The sequence below is a fragment of the Leptinotarsa decemlineata genome, unplaced genomic scaffold, assembly GCF_025532065.1.
Source record: "Leptinotarsa decemlineata unplaced genomic scaffold, Ldec_3_MD MMD2_P_RNA_scaffold_12, whole genome shotgun sequence".
NCBI lineage: Eukaryota > Metazoa > Arthropoda > Insecta > Coleoptera > Chrysomelidae > Leptinotarsa > Leptinotarsa decemlineata.
The window spans coordinates 14,192,177-14,212,174 of record NW_027412526.1 but is presented as its reverse complement, the minus strand read 5'-3'; the positions used below and the strand labels follow the sequence as shown (position 1 = coordinate 14,212,174).

Genomic DNA, 19,998 nt, shown 5'->3' with positions numbered 1-19,998 from the left:
TTAACTTTGTTTACTACTTTTTCACAGCAATGTTTACATACGTTAGTCTCATTTTCTTTGGGAGTGAATGACGGCCAGTCCGAACCGGTCGTCATCTTGCAAATGCTTTGAGCGGATAGAAAAAAGTTAAAAACAACACTCCTACAAGTTCAACAAAATTAATTCCAAACAAATTTTCAAATCTTCATCACGCATATGAAAATACTTCAGTTTTTTTTATAGAAAAAGCTCTGAAAACATAAATATATTTGGGTACTCATCGTCGCAAGAAATATACTTCCAATTGAATTACAAAAATTGAATTTGATATCATTTGTTCAGACTAGTCAGTGCTACTGTGATTTCCTTCGATTTAAAGTCGAAATAAACCAGGAATCAAACGTTTCAAATCAATATCTTTATTTTTATAACTTTCAAAAAATTGTCAATGTCAAAATCGTCTTTTTTTATAAACAAACTATGATCAATTATTTCAACATACTAAGTGAACAAAAGTGAACAAAATTAATTAAAAGCAACAACATCATCAGTACAGAAGTCTTTAAATTTCACAAAATTTTTGTTATTTAACTGAACAACTTTCACGCCTAAACCGTGTTCAAATCAGTCCCAGTTCATGAATTCCATAATCGTCCATCATTTGCAGCGGCATACGTCAAAGGTTATCGACTCTATTATTGTAATATCTCGCTTCCGTATGGATAACACCGATGAATCGTTGAACATGAATGTCACTAACGATGTCCTTCACAAATTTATCGAATATGTCCACTATTCATTCGGAAAATACCAGCAGAATATGTCGATCCAATATTGAAGATGGTAACTTTGAGTTTTGATAGAAACTATTTCTCACCGAAAATGTATGAGACGACATTTTATTTGAAGATTTATGAGAAAAATATTGCTTCAGAAAGACTCCTAAAATTATTCTTGTATACATTATTATTTTATTGATATTAATATTGATATGAAATCCAATATTTTGCTTTGCTGACGGCAGCATCCTTGCCTCCACTTTTCATTTGAATGATCCAACATCAATGTTTGGAAGTTTGTGTAGAGAAGTAGAACTTGATTCTCTGGTGGTGGATCAATCTAAAGTAAATACTGTTTCAAAACATCAGAACTGCGATAATATTCTCAATGCGCGTTTCCCCAACCAAGTCGGCATTTTCAGCAAATGAAGTAGTTTATATAACTTCATATCCTGAAGAGGCCAACTCAGTTGGTTTAACACACGTCCTGAACGTGGAATCACTATCCAGCACAAATACAAGAGGCAGCCAACAACTTCATATCCAGATCTGAAAGCGCAACCAACGAAGACACGAAGAAACAAGAAATGGAAGACATTCAAAGAGCTCTTCAATAAGATGTATTTGAAAATTATGCAATTCACAAAGCAACCGCAGACAAAAGGAAAAAAAAAACAAACACAAAAGGAACTAAAGCCATCCTCCCTAGTTCACAGGAATTACAGATGAACTGATAAAAATTCTGATATGACTACATGAAAACAACTACATGAGAATCAATTCCTGAAACAACCCAAAAGACAAAGACAACCTAGAAAACCCAGGCATATATAAGATATAACAAACAACCTTAGCCTTATACGAACACCACCTTGATACAGGTCACAATATCGATACAGGTCAAAAGCTGCGAATAGATCGCAAGTATACATCACTAGAAAACCAGGATCCTATGGGAGCCAATAAAAATTAGCAAGATCAGCAGTCCAAACAAGAGAGGTGATGCATGATGCGTCATACTGATGGTTTTCCTGCTGCATGGAAAACCATCATAATATCTAAAACTATGACCAGTACACCATCAACAGCGAAAGCATCACCCGGGACAGTAATCAGTGTGCCTCCAGTCGAGCGAGACACGTATTATCACTCATATACACGTCCCACCAAGCATTAACGACACCGACCAATCTGGATATTCCACGACACGATTACAGTATACAGCAGCATATAAACGGAAGGCATCAACAAGAACGACAAAAAGATGAATAAATGATAAAGAAATTACAACCAGTACTCAAGAAACACTTTATTGTGAGATTTTCACTATACAGTTCCACAAAAACGCAACTCCTGTTTCGCTATAGAATATCTTCTTCTGTCTATTATTTTTCATATCAATTTTTTGATCAGTTATTCTCTTGTTGAGTCTGCTGGTTCGACCTATGTTAATATGTTTTCCCAGTTGCAATCTGCACAAGGAATCGCTTGATAAAGGAGTTTTTATTTCAGTCTTTTGAAAATGTTATTAATAGTAAGAATATTTTTTAATGCATTGGCATTATTTTGAAAAGGTTTAAAAAAGTGTTCAATTTTATGAGATTAACTAATAATGTAAATATTTAATTGGATTGATAATGAATAATGATGAATTATTGATATGATAATGAGTATTACGGCATCACTCAAAACATAAAAATAGGATGAATTTTCTCAGGGCCGAATAATCATGAAAATTTTACTCAACTTGTCAACTATATGCCAAGATATTGATCATGGTAGCTCTAATTATGTTATTTCAAAACGATTTCACATTTTGGAAAAATGTTTCACTGGAAACCTAGAATTTAAAAAATTCTATGACGATTTTATGACCTAATAGTTACAGTTCGGACACCTGTCTGAGATTGAAACGAAAAAAAGTGAAAAATAATCAAAAGATCAGAAATGATTTCATTATTGAAGGACCGATCATTCGGAAAATTCTTTGAAGCATTTCTTATCACGCGGTCAAATTTCTTTGAAACTTGCAGCAAATAATTTGAGCTGATTGGGGACCCACCTTCTTAAAATCCTATCCGTCATCTTGACTGGATATTCCTATTGTCAAAGTTATTTATTTCGTGAAAAAGCGGAAAAAGGTGAAACTTTTATCCGTTTCTCTAATAGAGAATATTTTTAATTTGATTTTCAATCGGTTTTCCACATTCACAATAACTCATGTTGTATTTATGAACATGCTTCTATTCATTGATACCTCACGAATTAACATGACGAATCAATCATGGCCCAATCATGAATTCAAATCTCTTTCTGTTCTTGAAAATACATAAGAGAACTTCAATGACTTCTAGTGAGATTTGGAACCTGTATCGGTTTTTGGATTCAGAGAACTTGATTCAAGAAGAAGAAGAAGAATTGACATGTTCAACAAAAACATTCAATTATTTTGCCGGAATATATATCTTTCTTGAAAAACGACCCTTTTAATTATCAGAAGCAGATATTCATTCATTACCAATAATAGAAAATCGTCCGTAGTTTGGAATAATACCAAAATTACCATTCTCAATCGTAGGCTTAGATTAGGTAGGTTCCGTTTTTTTTTAAATGGAAATTTGAGGCTCAGAAAAATAGTGAGGGCATGTATTTGTATTTTTGTTTTTTGTTAGCAAAAGTGATCCTTTGCAACCTGCTGAAAGTTCAAATACTGAAACATTATGAATTGCCTGAAACGATTTGTAGCAAGGCGTGAATCGCCTGTACATTGTACATTGTAGTCTGTACATTGCAATTTGACATATCGAGACTTCCATACATTCAAGATCTCAAATCTCTTTATAGAATGGAACTTTTTTGTGGAAAGTTGTCTAACGGCTGTACCTCGAAGAGATTGAATAGATGTGACCAAATTCTCAACCAATCAATTGAACTTTATGTGTGTTCACAACAGATATCACAGTTTTTGTGCAAATGTTGAAATGAATCAAATTCAATTGAAATTGAATCTTTAGTGATTTCAAAGAGAAACAATTCACTGCCGTTGTAGTGGAAACTTGGCCAAGTAATAGCCCTGCATCCTGTGCAGGAAAATGTTATATGCGTGGTTAGTGTTCTCACTAAAAATTCTCAGGCACAGTGTAACAAAGATGTGTATCCTATATATATATATATATATAGGATACACATATATATATATATATATATATATATATATATATATATATATATATATATATATATATTCATATATATATATATATAGGGTTAGTTGGGGTAAACGTAAACAGGGGCAATTGCAAACACGTTTAATAACATTTGAATTTGGCGCCTACGAATGTTGCCAAGCCGCGACGGAGACACTGCAACTTTCATCCGTATTCGTCTGTTTACGCCGATTGTTAGTGCTACCGGTCGAGCTGAAAAAAATATTTTCTTTTTTGCAGCATAAAAAAGTTGTTGAGCAGATTCGAACTGATCGCTTTGTGTCACAAAAAAAAAATTGAAATTAATACAGGTAAGTTGTGGTATATTATGTATTCGTAATGATTATAATTAAACTAATGGCACGTTGCCTTATTTTGAGGTTATATATCACGGAGTGACCAGTGCACGTGTGTTTACAATTGCCCCAAGTTGAATAAAGTTGGGGTAATAGTAAACGGATTTTTGGGGGAATTGTGAACACTTCAAATTTTTTGGGGAAATTGTAAACACAATTTCTTTTCTTTTCAGAAATACGATGGTGAGAAACTACGAACGAAAAAAGAAAAATGATCAAAGATATTCTGATGTAGATCTCGTTAATGCCGTGAATGATGTTAAGAACAAAAATAAAACTTTCAGGCAAGCACAGCAGGCCTACAATGTACCCCTTGCCGTCATTTACCATAGAATAAGAGGTAGAAAAAATCCCATGAGTGTTTTGAAAGCAGGGCGCCGGCCTGCTTTACCTGCAGATGTAGAGAATTCGTTAGCAAATTGTCTTATTGCTCGTGCTCGAATGGGCTGGCCTGCTGACGAGAAGGAGTTATGTAGTTTTGTCGGCGAATATGTTACATTGATGAATTTGAAAACTCCTTTCAAAAATAACGTACCTTCACACGATTGGTATTTGGGATTCATGAGGAGGCATCCAAACTTGTCATTCAAGAAGCCTGAGCATCTTCAAAAGATTCGAAAAGACGCCAGAGATCCGTTTGTGGTCTACGACTTTTATCAAAAGATTAATGATCTGATGAGTGAAACATCAGTCGACCAACCAAATAAATCGTATTTCGTTTTCAATGCTGACGAGTCTGGATTTAGTAGTGATCCCTCCAGAGTAAGAGCGATTGGCGAGAAAGGAAAAGCTCTGAGTCGAGTTTCGGGTGGTTCAGGAAGAGAGTCGACAACAGTATTGGCCTGCATTGCTGCAGACGGAACTTATCTTCCCCCATTTATTGTGTTCAAAGGAGGGGCGGTCCAGGCACGTTGGACATCTGAAAAAGCATTTCCAGGAACGTTATATGGAGCATCAAAAAACGGATGGATGGAGGAGCCTCACTTTTATCATTGGTTTGTGACATCATTTATTCCCGATGTGAAAGTTCGCAGGCTTAGGCATAACCAACTTAATCAAGCAGCTATTCTACTGTTCGACGGCCACTGCAGTCATGTAAGCGTTCGCATTGTACATGCAGCTATTCAAAACAACATATCACTCTTCCGATTTCCCAGTCACTTGACTGATAGGATACAGCCTCTGGACAAGTGTGTTTTCGGCCCCGTGAAAATTAAATGGAACAAAATATTAGTAGCCCATGGCAAGTCCGAAATGGGCAAATCGTCAGGTAGGCTTAGTAAACAAAAATTTGTGGAGCTACTAGCCGAAGTTTGGAGAGATGGTATGACAGCAGCAAACATTATATCAGGGTTTGAAACTACTGGTATATTTCCTATAAACTCTGCAATGTTTCCTGAAGAGTTCTTTGATCCTATTAAATTGAAAAAATACAAGCAGAGCATTAAATCTGTATCTTTGGGGTTACAAACTTCTGATGAACATATTGAGCCTATTCCGGGAACATCTGTTATAGAACAGAACGGTCCTATTCCTGCACCATACCCAAAGAAGACTCCACCGGTAATGACTCCAGAGAAGAAAACTTGGAATTTACAACAGCCCCAACACTATTCTCCGAATCCTTCACATATTCAGTCAAAAGTTACAGGAAGCATGTAAAAATCCTACTACATTAGATGTTGCTGCCAGTGCTCTTCCAAGAAAAGTCGTCCCACGTTTGAGACAGTCCACTTACGGAGAAGTCTTGACAACTTCTGAAGTTTTAAAGAAACTTGAAGAAGCTGAAGAGAAGAAGAAGGATAAAGGAAATATGACCAAGAAGCCTCGAAAAATGAAACAGAGCAAAGGTATCAAAAAGAAGGGGAATAGAACATTAAAATTTACACCATCTGATACTGAAAGTGAGGAAGACGTACATTTATTTGAAGAAAATGAGACTGACGGCGAAGATTTACCATTGATCACGTTGATCAATAAAAATCTTCGAAAGAATTGAAATCTGTGGTTTATAGAGAGGTGAAGTGGGACGATGTACAGGAAGACACTTTTATTCTAGCCAAATTTACTGGGATACACAAGAGCTCCATTGAATATAAATGTGTTTGCCTAGTTCAGAAGAAAGATGAGGATGATGGTGAAATTGCTATTGTAGGGCTCAAGTCAGTCGACAAAACCTGTTCTGACTTCTACATCAACGAGATGAACGTATCTTACATTACACTTGATGAGGTGGTTGCTATTCTTCCTACACCCAGTACCAAGTTTGTGGGACGCAAAATGATTTATTCATTTTCTGGAAAAGTAGACATTTTCGAAAAACCATATTAAAATTACCTATTTGAACATTTGTACTTTTATGAGGAGAATATATTTATTGTTTACTACATATTTTTCTCAAATATTCTTGGGGCAATTGTAAACATTACTCGAAATATCATCAGTCGAGAAACGAAATCTCAACGATTTGGTTCTCTGTTCACATTTACTTCATATAAAGTTACACAGGGCTGATATAGACACGAACACGATGTTTACGATTGCCCCAAAATTTCCAATAATTATTCTTATTCTTGGGCAATTGTAAACATCTCATATTTCGATGAATTATCCAACCTTATTACTGCCATTTCAAGGACATAACCACAACCCTCCAAGATGCCTCCACCCAGAAATATTATGTGGTAAATGTTGAACTTCAGATTTTAAAAGACTTTTTATTATAATTTGTAAAAATCGTTTACCATTACCCCAACTAACCCTATATATATATATATATATATATATATTTATATATATATATATATATATATATATATATATATTCATATATATATATATATATATATATATATATATATATATATATATATATATATATATATATATATATATATATATATATATATATATATATACCTATTGGGCATCGTCAGTACCGGGCAGGCGGTCCTCGATTGAAGACAAAATGTGAAAAATCAGAAACGTACTTGATAAAAATGACTGCGTAAACGCAAATGAACCATAAGTGGAACCACCTATTGGTGTGAAACCCAAGTTAAGTTGACTTGGGTGTCACAATCGAGAATCACCTGCCCGGTACTGATGATGCCCAATAGGCTGAAACAGCTGTCTACCGGTGGCTCTTAGATTGAAATCGATATGGAAATGATCAGAAAGTATTTATCTATTCATATTTTGATTTTTATGGAATTAATTTCCAGCAGCTTGACGGCATTAACCTTTCTCGATTTAATATCATTTCTAGAAACATATGGATTGGTTTTCCGATGGCATTTCAGGTTAGCTTCCCAAATTTCTGCTAACGCAGTTGTCGGTTGATTGGTCAAACCACCAACACTGACATAAAAACTTGTCAAGTTGACTGGGTGTCACACCAATAGGTGGTTCCACTTATGGTTCACTTGCGCTTACGCAGCTATTCTCATCAAATACTTTTCTGGTTTTTCACATTTTGTCTTCAATCGATGACCGCCTGCCCGGTACTGACGATGCCCAATAGGCTGAAACAGCTGTCTACCGGTGTCTCTTAAATTGAAATCAAAATGGAAATGATCAGAAAGTACTTATCTATTCATATTTTGATATATAAATGTAGATTTTTCTCTTATACAAAAGCTTTCTCAAGTTAGTGAAAAACTTGTTGCGATTCTGTAATCAGCCTTAGTGAGTTGTTCATCATATCGATCTATTAATGATTCTTCGAGAAGTCAAGTTATTGGCTTTTAAAACTGTTTCAACAGTCTGTTCGAACACTCTCTGTGACTGATATATATTTCTTTTTATTTCTGATCAATATAATTTTTGGCAATATTTGAAAACGTGGGAAGTTTATGGTTCATCTTTCTAGTCCAAATGTTCAGTGTTCTTGAACTCCTAAAACGAAACAACTGAGAGTGAGCTGATCGAATGTTTTGGAAATTTCACTTTCGTTCGCCAACGTTGCTCGGTTCAAGGCCGATGAAAGTGATAATTCTGGCCCCTACATTTGTATCAGACGTTCAAAAAAACGACCACTTTCACGCTCCAACATGAATACAGCTTCGTGTCACACCTACTCATCATACGAGATCTGCACGGACAGGACCGGGCCAACGAAATAGGTGAGAGTCAGGGTAAGTTTATAGGAGGGGTGATGATATTACATGATTCTTGGTCGGTGGGACAAATAGCACATATATATGATATACAAATAATAATAATACATTCTTATATTGGATATGAGTAGATTCAACATTGTATTATCATGGAAATATATCGGGGAAGAAAGGTTTTGACTTTGTACTTTTCCATCTTTATACAAAAAAGTAGAAATCTTCCAAAAAAAACAATTAATTTCGAAATAAACTCAGATTCACACAGATATCATATATCATGCAAATAAGTAACCGTCAAACACAAACTTTAATGAAAACCTTATATCACCAAATCTAGAAAGAGCAAAAAAAAAGACAGTGGTAGCTCTGATACTGATCAGGAGTACTCACGGAAAGACATGAGGGATGAAACCAAACATCACCATGGTGGTTGAATTCCTGATCACATATCTATTTATAGTCTGTGACCATAATACAATGAAAACCTCTCAAATGCTGCATTTTTTTTATATATTTATAATGATGGAGGATAACGGTACATACCCATGAGGCTGCATTGTTTTTCGCAGGTTCGGAAGAAATTAACATGTCAGATAGCTTCAGAGTGATTGAAATAAAATCTTACTTTGCACCAACCTCGAATGAGGTACTTTTTAGCTGCTTGTAATTAACAAATCTTTCTCTCAGACGGAGGCATCATATATAGTGAATAGTCGACATCATTCGAGTCTCAGGCTTACAGTTGTCTGGATTGGTTCTTTCCTTCGCTGATAAAAGGTAATACCCCATAATCGGTTTGTAGGTGATATCTCCGATCAATTCGAGTGTGGACCTGCCGCCATATGAACGGAAAACATCTGCAAGACCAACCTCTGTGAGATAACTTGCATAAATGTCGGTCGGATATAATAAAGTGTCCATCGTGGTATTAGCCAGAGAAGTAGTAAAATAGTAAGTGTTTACCAGATCCTACAGTATGGAATTGTTGGAAAAGATTATATTTTTATTTTCTATCAAGAAACCCAATAAATTCCATCCGAATAAATTCGGACAAAAAATGAGACCGCAGTACGCATATCTCGAATTCATACTGAAAATTATTTTGACCAATTCTAGATATTTTTTTGTGAAATGCCCTGTGGGGTTGTAAGGAGAATAGCCGTACGCATAAAAGTGATGTATGATGATTTTATGAAAGAAATATCGTAATGGAATTCCACGTTATTACCCTTGGGAACAATTTATGTTCTTACCGCTTTTATACATATTAAACATTGCAAGTTATTCCCAAATAGAAATGCAGAGCTTTCGAATTGAAAATTTTACCAACTTTTCTGTATTGTGAAATAGTCAGAACTGTCAAAAAAATCAGTTTTAGATTTCATGTGGGAATTTCCATGAAAATACGATTGTAATAAGTGATGTTCTAGGAAAATGTATAACTTCAGGAACTGGAGGCGTTTATTTTCTTCGAAGTGAACTCATCTGTTGCTACTGAACCAATGTCAAGAAAACATATATGAATTTATGGATGTAGCCGTTACTACGTAGTAGGAAATCATAATGAAGAAAAGAGAAAGGAAACTTTCTATGTTTTTCACCATTTTTATTTGTAACTGACGTTACAAATAAAAGTGGTAGAAAACATATATACTTACTTTGTTAGATTTCCTGTGGCAGATTCGGTTGATATGGCTATAGCTGATTAACGGAAAAACATATTTCAAAACAGATAGTCCTACACTGACTATGATGACGTAGTGTTATCATTGAATGTTTTCAAATACAAATACATTTTCAGAACTTGAACATGGTAGAACGACCGAAACATACGTATATGTTGTATGATTGAAAATGAATGGATTATATTTTGTTCATACCAGTCGAAGTAGTCTACTTCATCTCATGAAGACGCTAATAGTTGGTGAAAGGTAGTAACAAAAAGTAGATTGTTGCCAATTATTATCTGGTCAAATTAGGCCCAGCTTGAAATTAGTAGGACTGTTCAAAACACCATCATAAATGAAATCCCCATCAATCCAAATTTTATGGCTCAAACGTCATAAAAACAGGGATTGCGCTATTTTCAGCAAAACGATCACTTCAATAATAAAATTATTCCAAACAAAAAATGTAGATCAGATAAATATCTATGAAAAATTGCGAAATACTATTTTCCTGAGAGCTACCGTTTTTGGGACATAACAATTCAAAATGTGTTGTAATCGTCATAATATGCACACGTTTCCACGTCACCTTTGAGGTGTACTAAGGACGTGTTTTTTTAGCCCGGTAGGCTTATTCCACGTATCTGTTGTCATTCTGTTCAATTTGAAATTATTGGATAACAAAACATATGGCAAGGGTTGAAAATGATGAAAGTAGATTGTGCAAAATAGGAAAATTCATTCGTCTGATTCATAACACTCCAATACTTCTGCTTCGTCTTCTTTCTTGTTCCTCTTATTCATCCTGGGTGCAAGTAAATTGCCTCGATAGTGATACATCGCATGACTCCTCGTTTGTATCAAACGGAACCTCAGCTATTGGCGATTCAACATTGGAGAACGGCTGGCCTTGACAATGTGTACATGCTAGGGAACAAAACTGTCAAACTTTCTCGCAACCACATTTAGCACCACATACCTTTTTACAGTTGCAAAAAATTGTGTTTAGCAGTTTTTCTGGCGCAAATGGCGCAAGTTATAATGTATTGTCGACCAACTTTCCAACCCCAGTCTTTTGGATCTAGCTGATAACTATTTTGCGTAAGTAGATAAACTTTTCGATGAAGATATTTATGATGCTGATGCTGAGCTTTTTCAGGTTTAAAGAAGGTTTTTCGATTGTAGTTCGAGCAGTGAGTAATACTACTAAGTCTACATTTTCACCTACAACAATAGTTGTATTGGCAAACTGAATTGCTCTATTGCTGTTTCGATTATTATAACATCAGCATCATTATTAGCTTGTTTTACCAATATATTTTCAGCGGTAAACTCTTCTTTCAAAATTGAAATGAACCTAAATTTGTTGTGACTATTTGCAAGAAATTTTGTTGCCTGGTAGGAACTATTAGGTTGATCAAATAAAATATCAGGAGTTCTACGACGTTGTTCTGCGCCTTTACTATTTCTCGTAAAATCATTATAGCTATCAGATACGACAGTAACTCTGGGACCAAAATGTCAACGAAAATACTGAACGTATTCATCTAAGATAATGGTGTATGAGACATTTATGTTGTAAATATCAATATTTACCTTTTGAAAACAGCAAAATGAAAACACGTAGTGTGACTGCGGAAGCAAAAAGTGATAGTCCTAGAAAGAATGACAGAAATGTTAGGAAAGTTGCCATTGCTTAACGCGATGCCACAGAAGATAAGTTACCTGCAGTCTCATCCAGTAGAACCAGTGAAAATTATGGCTAGACAAAGGATGGGATTTGATTTGAGAAGGTCTGGAAAGTGACAGAACTTCATCCAGTAATTCACATCATTAACGAGATTTTTTATGTTGCTTCTGAAGTGGAAGTGCATTATTGGTTGCAATATGTCAGCTGGGAGGTCATTCCATGTTCCATAAAAACGTGATAGAGAGAATGAAGAAGTTTCAGGTGCAAAAATCAATCATTGACGCGATAATGAATGACAAAGATATACAAAATTTTTCTGGAAAAACTATCAAAAATTTTTCATTAAACATTTCTTTCAACTAACTTATTTGGTTTAACAGATGAGAAAAATATGTGTAAGTTGAGAAAAGCTATCAAAGTTGAGGGTTTGTTGTTAGCTACCTTGTCAATGAAATCGAATATCGACATATTGATCTGTGGATACGGTTGAGTAGATTTGATTGTGAAGGGCCTGATCAGTAAAGTAAAAAACTTTCCTATAATGGAAAAATTATGATTTCAGGTCTCCAACACATTTTTTGTGTCAAATCTGGTGATTACCCTGGAAACCATAGGCCATAGAATTTTCTCCAGAATGCCGACAACTTCTGGAGAAGATACTACATAAGTTATCTTACAATATCAGGCTTCTATGGGGTGAAAAAGTACTTGAGAAGAATGCTGAGAGCACTTCATAAGAATTTGAAGAGTTAGAAGTAGCGAGCTATGCTCAGTCTATGAATGAAGTTCTCTCCAAATCAGCCTTATGAAGAGATATTCAATACAGCTCTTATCACCTTTCAAGCAGAAAGTACTTCAGTTCACAAATGTTTTAAATGTAAAGAGAAACATAGATACTGGATACAAAACCGCGACTGTTGATAGAACAAAATGAATGGGATATAATCATTAGTAGAGAGGGATTGAATGTCCCTGATAACTTGTCAGAGTTATCAAAAAAAAAGTTGGGTAGCACATAGGAATTTGAGAGAACTCAGAGGTAGATTTGATGAAAATGGTGAAATATTACATGAAGAAGACGAAAGTTATTTTTCCACGGAGTTATTTGGAGACGAAATTTCTGAAAATATATCAAAGAATTCGGATGAAAAAAAAATTCAAATGATAGACTCAGTTTCAAGAAGAAATGGTGATAGAATGTGCTGGGAAACTTGTTTGTTATGGACAAATAATAGTTTAACTTCACCAGAATGTAAACATGAAGCACTACAAAGGCTTTAGTATCTAGAAAGAAAAACTGTTAGATATATGAAATTCGCACAGATCACAGGGATCTGATTAAATCAACTCTCTTGTTGATGTAATTTTCGAATACATGGAGAGAAATGTAGCTTTCTCAGCAGATATTCAGAATATATTTCACAGAATATCTATCAGAAAAAAAAGATCGTGTTGGAAAACGATTTCTCTGGAGAAATATTTCCAATGAAGCATTCAACACTTACAAAATGTAGGTGCTGATTTTTGGTAACATGGGTTCAACTTTTTCGGTACAATATACTGATAATCGAATTGTATTAGAGTTCCAGAACAAACTTGCTGAAGCTGTAGATAGGATAGTGAACAAGCACTATATGGATGATTATTTTGGCAGTGTCCACAGATAAGGAAATATCCTTGTTATGAAGGGAGTAATTTCAATACAAAGACAAGGGGGATTTCAACCAAGGATTTGGGTATGCAATTGGAATGAACTTTATACACATATTCCAGAAGGAGTTAGGCGAGATGAGAAATTTTCGGAAGAAAGAAGAAAGGTTGTTTTATTACGAACGTTTCGAAGTTAATTGAATTCTTTTTCAGGACCCGAAAAGTAGTTTCTTCGTGTTGACAATATAACTATTTTAAACACCATCAGACATATTAGATATGTAATAAAAAACACCAATAGAAAAATTATAGGATCACTGAACTAGTTAACTGATTACCAAGAATGTTCAAAATACTCATTACACACGGAGGGGGGCGAGATTCAGGAGAACATAAGAACATTGGATTACTTCCACCCTGAACATAGCAGATGAAGCTACTCAAGATGAAGACATAAATCTACAAGAGAGAAATTATTGTTTTCAAACTGCGGAATTTTTATATTATAGACAAGAATTTTGGACAATGAAACGAAAAAAGATAAGTGCAGAGAAATTCAAAAAAAATCCAGAGACCTTCGAATTTGAACACGAATTCATTCTACCAACAGTTTTAAATAAAATTGAATATTTACCACATTTCAAAAAGTTTTCTGACTACATGAAGTTAATAAGAAATGCGGTTTATGTTTTCAGATTAGAACATAACATCAAGAAACTTGGCCACCTACAGAAATAAGAATTGACAACTGAAGGATTGAAGATACCAGAAAAAATTTGGAATAGAAAAGTGCAAGTTTCAGAAAAGATGGGTTTTTGCTAGAGAAGAGACCTATCACTTCTATCAATTGTCAATTGTTATTCATAATTTATTTGTCAATTTGTCAACACAATTGTCGATTGCTATTCATAATTTATTTGAATAACATATTTCTATTGGAGGAAGAAGGTCAAATCAGCATCTTCGCTGATGATACTGTGGTAATCTATAAAGACACAAACTGGTACAATTTGAAAAATTTAAATTGAAAGGGATTTTGTCAAAATTAAAACACGGTTGGACTACAGACTGTTATCGGTTTACTCACCATTTGGTAGCCATACAAAATTATTTCGCAATAAGACCAGCAAATGAAATTAAATATTTGGGAATAATGTTTGATCGTTCTTTCAGATGGAAAACTCATGTGGACTACTTAACAAAAAAAATTGAGGTGTATTTTATATAGATTTAAGAAATTTGTTAAGATGTAATAGTGTATCACAGTTTGGTAGAATCACATCTGAGCTACGGAATCATAGATTGGGGAGGTGTTTCAAGAGCACACAATAATGCAATACAGGCCACATGAAATAAATTTTTGAAATTACTGCTAAACAAAAACTATAGGTATCTCACCGATCAACTTTTTGTCGAAGCGAAAGTATCAGATATTCAATAGATATATTATATGCAAGTCAGTATAAGACAAGACTCAAGTAGACCTCTATTTGAGTGTTGTCTTATACAATACAACATCGCACACATATCTATGAAACCAGAAATAAACAAAAGTATGTTACACCAATTATGAACAAATACATCGGACAGAGAAGTTATTTGTACTTAGGGACAAAATAATTATACAACACCTTGACAGATAAAGTGAAAAATGAAAATAAACTCAAAAGGTTCAAGACTGAAGTTGAAAGTTATGTAATGAGCAGGCCAACAGGGGAGATACATGAATTAATTGACAATCCTTGATTGAAAATTAACTGATTACGTACATTGATTGTGATGCCATAGTTGTGCAATAATGTTTCTTATCTTTGTGATATCATATTTTCTTTTTTGTTAAACATTGAATCATTATATATAATATCAACTGAAATTTTCAAATGGACTTTCGTTCGTCAGAAAAGTTCAGATATAAGTATTGATTGAGATTTTATATATTTTAACTATTGACTTTATTTTATTCTTCAATTGACTCACCACGTACAAATTATCTCCCAATAGTGTAGTGTTTTATATTTTGCCTTGTATCTTTACCATATTTATGTCAATAAACATCCATTCATTCATATCTTAATGACGTTATCTGTCCGGCTAATTCTACAAAACCCTCTGCTCAGATAAAGAGATTAATCATCCAAAACACATATTCAATATGTTACATTTTTACAATAAATTCAACCCTTTTATTTCTAGAAGGAGACAGCCTTCAATAATTTGTAGTGACATTTGTTCAAATTTCACTTCAGCAAATCGAGAATTGAAAGAAATAATCAAAGATTTTGACGAAGACTTGATCAAGAGGAAGATGATAGGAAATTATTTGGAAAATTTTTTTCATGAGCAAGCTCACATATAAGAGGAATATGGTAGCGCATGGTACAATCGATGAAAGATTGGAAAGAATTCCCAAAGGAAAAGCACCCAAACAAGAAGTTTTTATAACTCTGCTATTAGAAGTGAAACATACAGTAAATAGTAGAGATATGTATCTTCCGAAGGAGAGAATAAAGAAAATCTCACACCAAATAATTTCCTACGACTTCACACGACTCCTAGGACTTGCAAAATAGAAATACTTTTCAGAAGAAACAGTTTGAGTTTTAATAAAATATAGTATATACCTATAGAAATGATAAACGTTGTGTTGATCTTCGAGTGGATATACTAGTGCACATTTCTAGGTAAATATAAACAACACATATTTAAATGTACTAAAAAAATATACAGGTCCCATGATTCCTCAGATTTTAGAAAATGATAACATGTACTAAAAAATAATATAACTTTCCATATGTCCCCATATTTTCATGTTCTAGTGAGACAGTTTTCCAATGCATTGGATTGGTAAAAGTGAAGTGGACAGCTAGAGTACCAGATATTACATCTTTAGATTTTTTTCATGAAGTTGTCTGAAATAAATGATGAAACTTGATAGTAATTTCTGGTGTTTTGAAAAAATGCATCTTTCTAAGATATCAAGAGTTGAAAGTTTATGCTACTTAGTCTATGAATCTAGATGATAATTGTTCGAAAATGTCGATTGCCATATGAAACTTGATGGAGGTCATTTTCAACGATATATCATGTTGCTGATTTTTATCCAAATAAAGGATATCATACAATAAAACATAACTCATTTCAACACAAACATTGTAGTAAAAAAATAATATATTTAAGGGGTAAACCGTAAAATTTCTGTCTGATACTGTAGTATTTGATTCAAAAAGGTCTTTCATAGTTGAAACTAATTAGAATTAGTTTCCATATTGATTTTCTTCAGTAATAGTCATAAGGCGTCTGGTGAAAGTGAAACATAACAAAACAACAACATTTTTTCGATGAATATTTTCAATTCAACCGCATGCAAATATAAATAATATTCAACTATATTATATACATTTTACAATGGAAGTAGGTGATTCGTCGTGGTGTGAAGTAGAACAACTTCTCATATTACACGATTGGTTTCATTCAATGTAACATGATAGAAATGAAATGATGGAATATTAAAGTAGAATACTGAAAAACATTGGTTTCATGAGTCAAGAGAATAAATATTTGTTATGATGATTTGTTACTGATACAATGGTCTGTATTGGTGTGCAGGATTTTTTTCTCAAATTGAAAAGAATTTTAAAAAAAACAATTCAGTTTCACTCTTACCATTCGTAATGAAGTTGGAAAATTCAACTATTACAATTGCAAAATAGTGACGTATGTTGGGTTCACTTTTAATTGATTATAATATAATATGTATATTACCATGTATATCAAAACTTCGAAGCAGTCAAATGAAGTTATTCTTCCGAAAAGTAATATAGTTTTTTCTATCGAAATATAAAAACCACCTTTCAACTTACCCATCAGATTAACCCCAACATTTTGAAATTTTACAAGAAGTCAAGTTATATTTTTGATATCTCTATGAACCTCTATGAATCTCTATACCTCTATTTTTTCATTCGGTTAGATCAGATCATTTTCGTTGTATTAATGATGAAATGAAATTACCTAATTATTCGAAATTAGTTTCGTCCATCCACTCCTATGTATTTTAAAGATTTTTTCGTCAGATATAAAAAAGAGGCATTTTAGCCATTTCAAAAACAAGGTCACCCAATGTGTTCGAAAACATCAGTTACGATTTCAATAATGTTGAGTATTTTGTATGTACCTTAGAGATTCAAAACAAGTACTGTTTCCAAACACCAGAATTGCAAGTCTTTTTTTTGACTCGTGTTTCACCAACCAAGTTGGCATCTTTAGGCGATGAAATATTAGTGTCTCGGCACAGTGCCTCTTTTGGGTTTTTCTACACCAGAGGTTCCTGAAATACCTTTCAATCATTACGAAGCATAAAGAACTCACAACGAACAAATCTGTAGAGACTAATAGGAGGGCATTCAATTCTTTTTAAAAAAAAAATTAGATCTCCGGGAACGGGATTTTCCTATTTTTGAATTTGAGATATCATTAAAATTTTTCATTCCATCGAACGACCTATTGATGCCATAATGTGTGGCATCACACGGTCTTAGTGGCCAGTTCATATCATCTCCACGCACCCTCAAATTGCTCATGCAGAATATACAAAGTGGCATGAGCTGTATGGCATGTAGCGTCGTTTTATTAAAATTACATGCCTTTGGTATCCAGATGATTCAAATTAGGCAAAAAGAAATTGGTAACCATCGACCCATACTGCTCACCGTTGACAGTGATGACTTGGCTAACGTCGTTCTCAAACAAATATGGACCGATGACGCCGCAGCCAAAATCCACACCAAACAGTTACTTTTTCGGAATGCATTGGAGCTCTTGGATCTCATTTGCATAGGTATCGTTCCAAATTCACCAATTTCGTTTGTTCACGTGCACACATTCATCCAGGAATGGGCCTCGTTGCTGAAGATGATTTTTCGATGGAAGTTAGGGTCAGTTGCCAACTGTTCCAGATCTTATACAGCTAACACACATCGTTGTCTATGGTCATTTACCTTTAGTTCCTAGATCAGTTGAATTTTGTACGGGTGCAGGATCAAGTCACGTGGCAAAATTTGCCAAGTTGTGGCACACTCTAACAGACAGCGGCGATGTTTTGGCAGATCTTGCGTTTCTTAGACATAAGGCTGTTGTACTTATGATGCACTGTTTGGAACCTTTGGTGTAGTAATGAATATCACTGGAGTTTTTTCCCATCACCAAATCGCTATTTTTAACACCTCGACACGTGTTTCGATCACCAAGTGATCATCTTCAAGAGGAAGATTAAACTAGAAACTATCGCGAAGCTAACACTATTTATGCTGCTGATTTTTTGCAACAAAACCATTCCATAGACATCAGTTCACTAAGATTAGTTGGACAAGTCAACAACAACAGGTAACTAGATGCCTATGAGAGTGTGGAAATAAGTAAACACAATAATATTATGAATAACGATGACGGACCTATACCAAATAGCATACTATATAGCTTGTTAAAATAATATTTTTGGGTTTACTAATTACTACATAAGGACACATTGCAAAAATAAATTTAGATAGGCAATATTGTGAAATTGATTTTGATATAGCTGAAAATTGTTTTATATACAGCTACATTTAAACATATATTGTAAAATAATAGATAAGGCAAAATTGTAAAATTGATGTAGGGTGGTATATCAGTATGGGTGGTAGATAAGGCAAAACTGTAAAATTAATTTAGGGTGGTATACCTGTATGGGTGGTACACCTGAAGGGTTTTGTGTAGGATATCTATATAGCATAAATAGCGTAAGCTTCGCGATAGTTTCTAGTTTAATCTTCCTCTTGAAGATGATCACTTGGTGATCGAAACACGTGTCGAGGTGTTAAAAATAGCTATTTGGCTGTTGGTGTTGGTGATCGTTTACTGAGCCAACCGCATTGCAAGTAGTTCTCTCAGTAGGACGATTATGACGTGACACGGGCGAAACGTGTGGTACGTAGCCCGAACAGAATGTTTATTTTGATAAAACAATTTCATTATTTGTACGTATTGTTGAATGTTATATTCATACATGGCGATTTGGCAAAACATACTGAATAAATGACAACAGATGTAGCTTCAATAATATGGCCGTTAACAATTGTCAAAGTTCAGAATTCCCTGTTGGAAGACAATGCTCAAAAAGGCCTCGATTTTTATAGCTGTTGGGCTACATAACAATTTGCATTTTCATGTATTTTCAAGTTGAGAAGTACCACGAAACATTAATATGGAAACATAAATCGACAATTAAATCTTATAGAAAAGTTCAGAATCTTTGAAGAAATGTAGAAGAGTATTGTAGATTGAGTAAATTTCTTTTCATTCTGAAGATTGGGCACTCTTCTGAAATATGAAATACAGGAAATTGTACTTTGCATGTTTTTTACCAGGGTGGATCATCACCTGTTAGGAATTAATTCGAAGTAAGAGGTGTGTAGCCAATGTGAAGTCTTGTCAGTACAGCTTGTTCCCTGCGAGTCAAATTTCTTAGTAGTGCCTCTTTTCGAATGAGCAGAGGTATACAAAAAATATAGGTGGT

At 34.2% G+C, this 19,998-nt stretch overlaps 1 protein-coding gene across 1 annotated transcript; it reads left to right on the top strand.

The window, feature by feature from the left end:
* The first annotated feature begins 4,016 nt into the window (after positions 1 to 4,016).
* Positions 4,017 to 6,260, top strand: LOC111504352 (uncharacterized). The gene is made up of 2 exons (XM_023158885.2): positions 4,017 to 4,275; positions 4,494 to 6,260. Exon 2 carries the CDS (start codon positions 4,501 to 4,503, stop codon positions 5,980 to 5,982), a length of 1,482 nt encoding a protein of 493 aa, XP_023014653.2. The 5' UTR covers positions 4,017 to 4,275; positions 4,494 to 4,500; the 3' UTR covers positions 5,983 to 6,260.
* Positions 6,261 to 19,998: the final 13,738 nt, after the last annotated feature.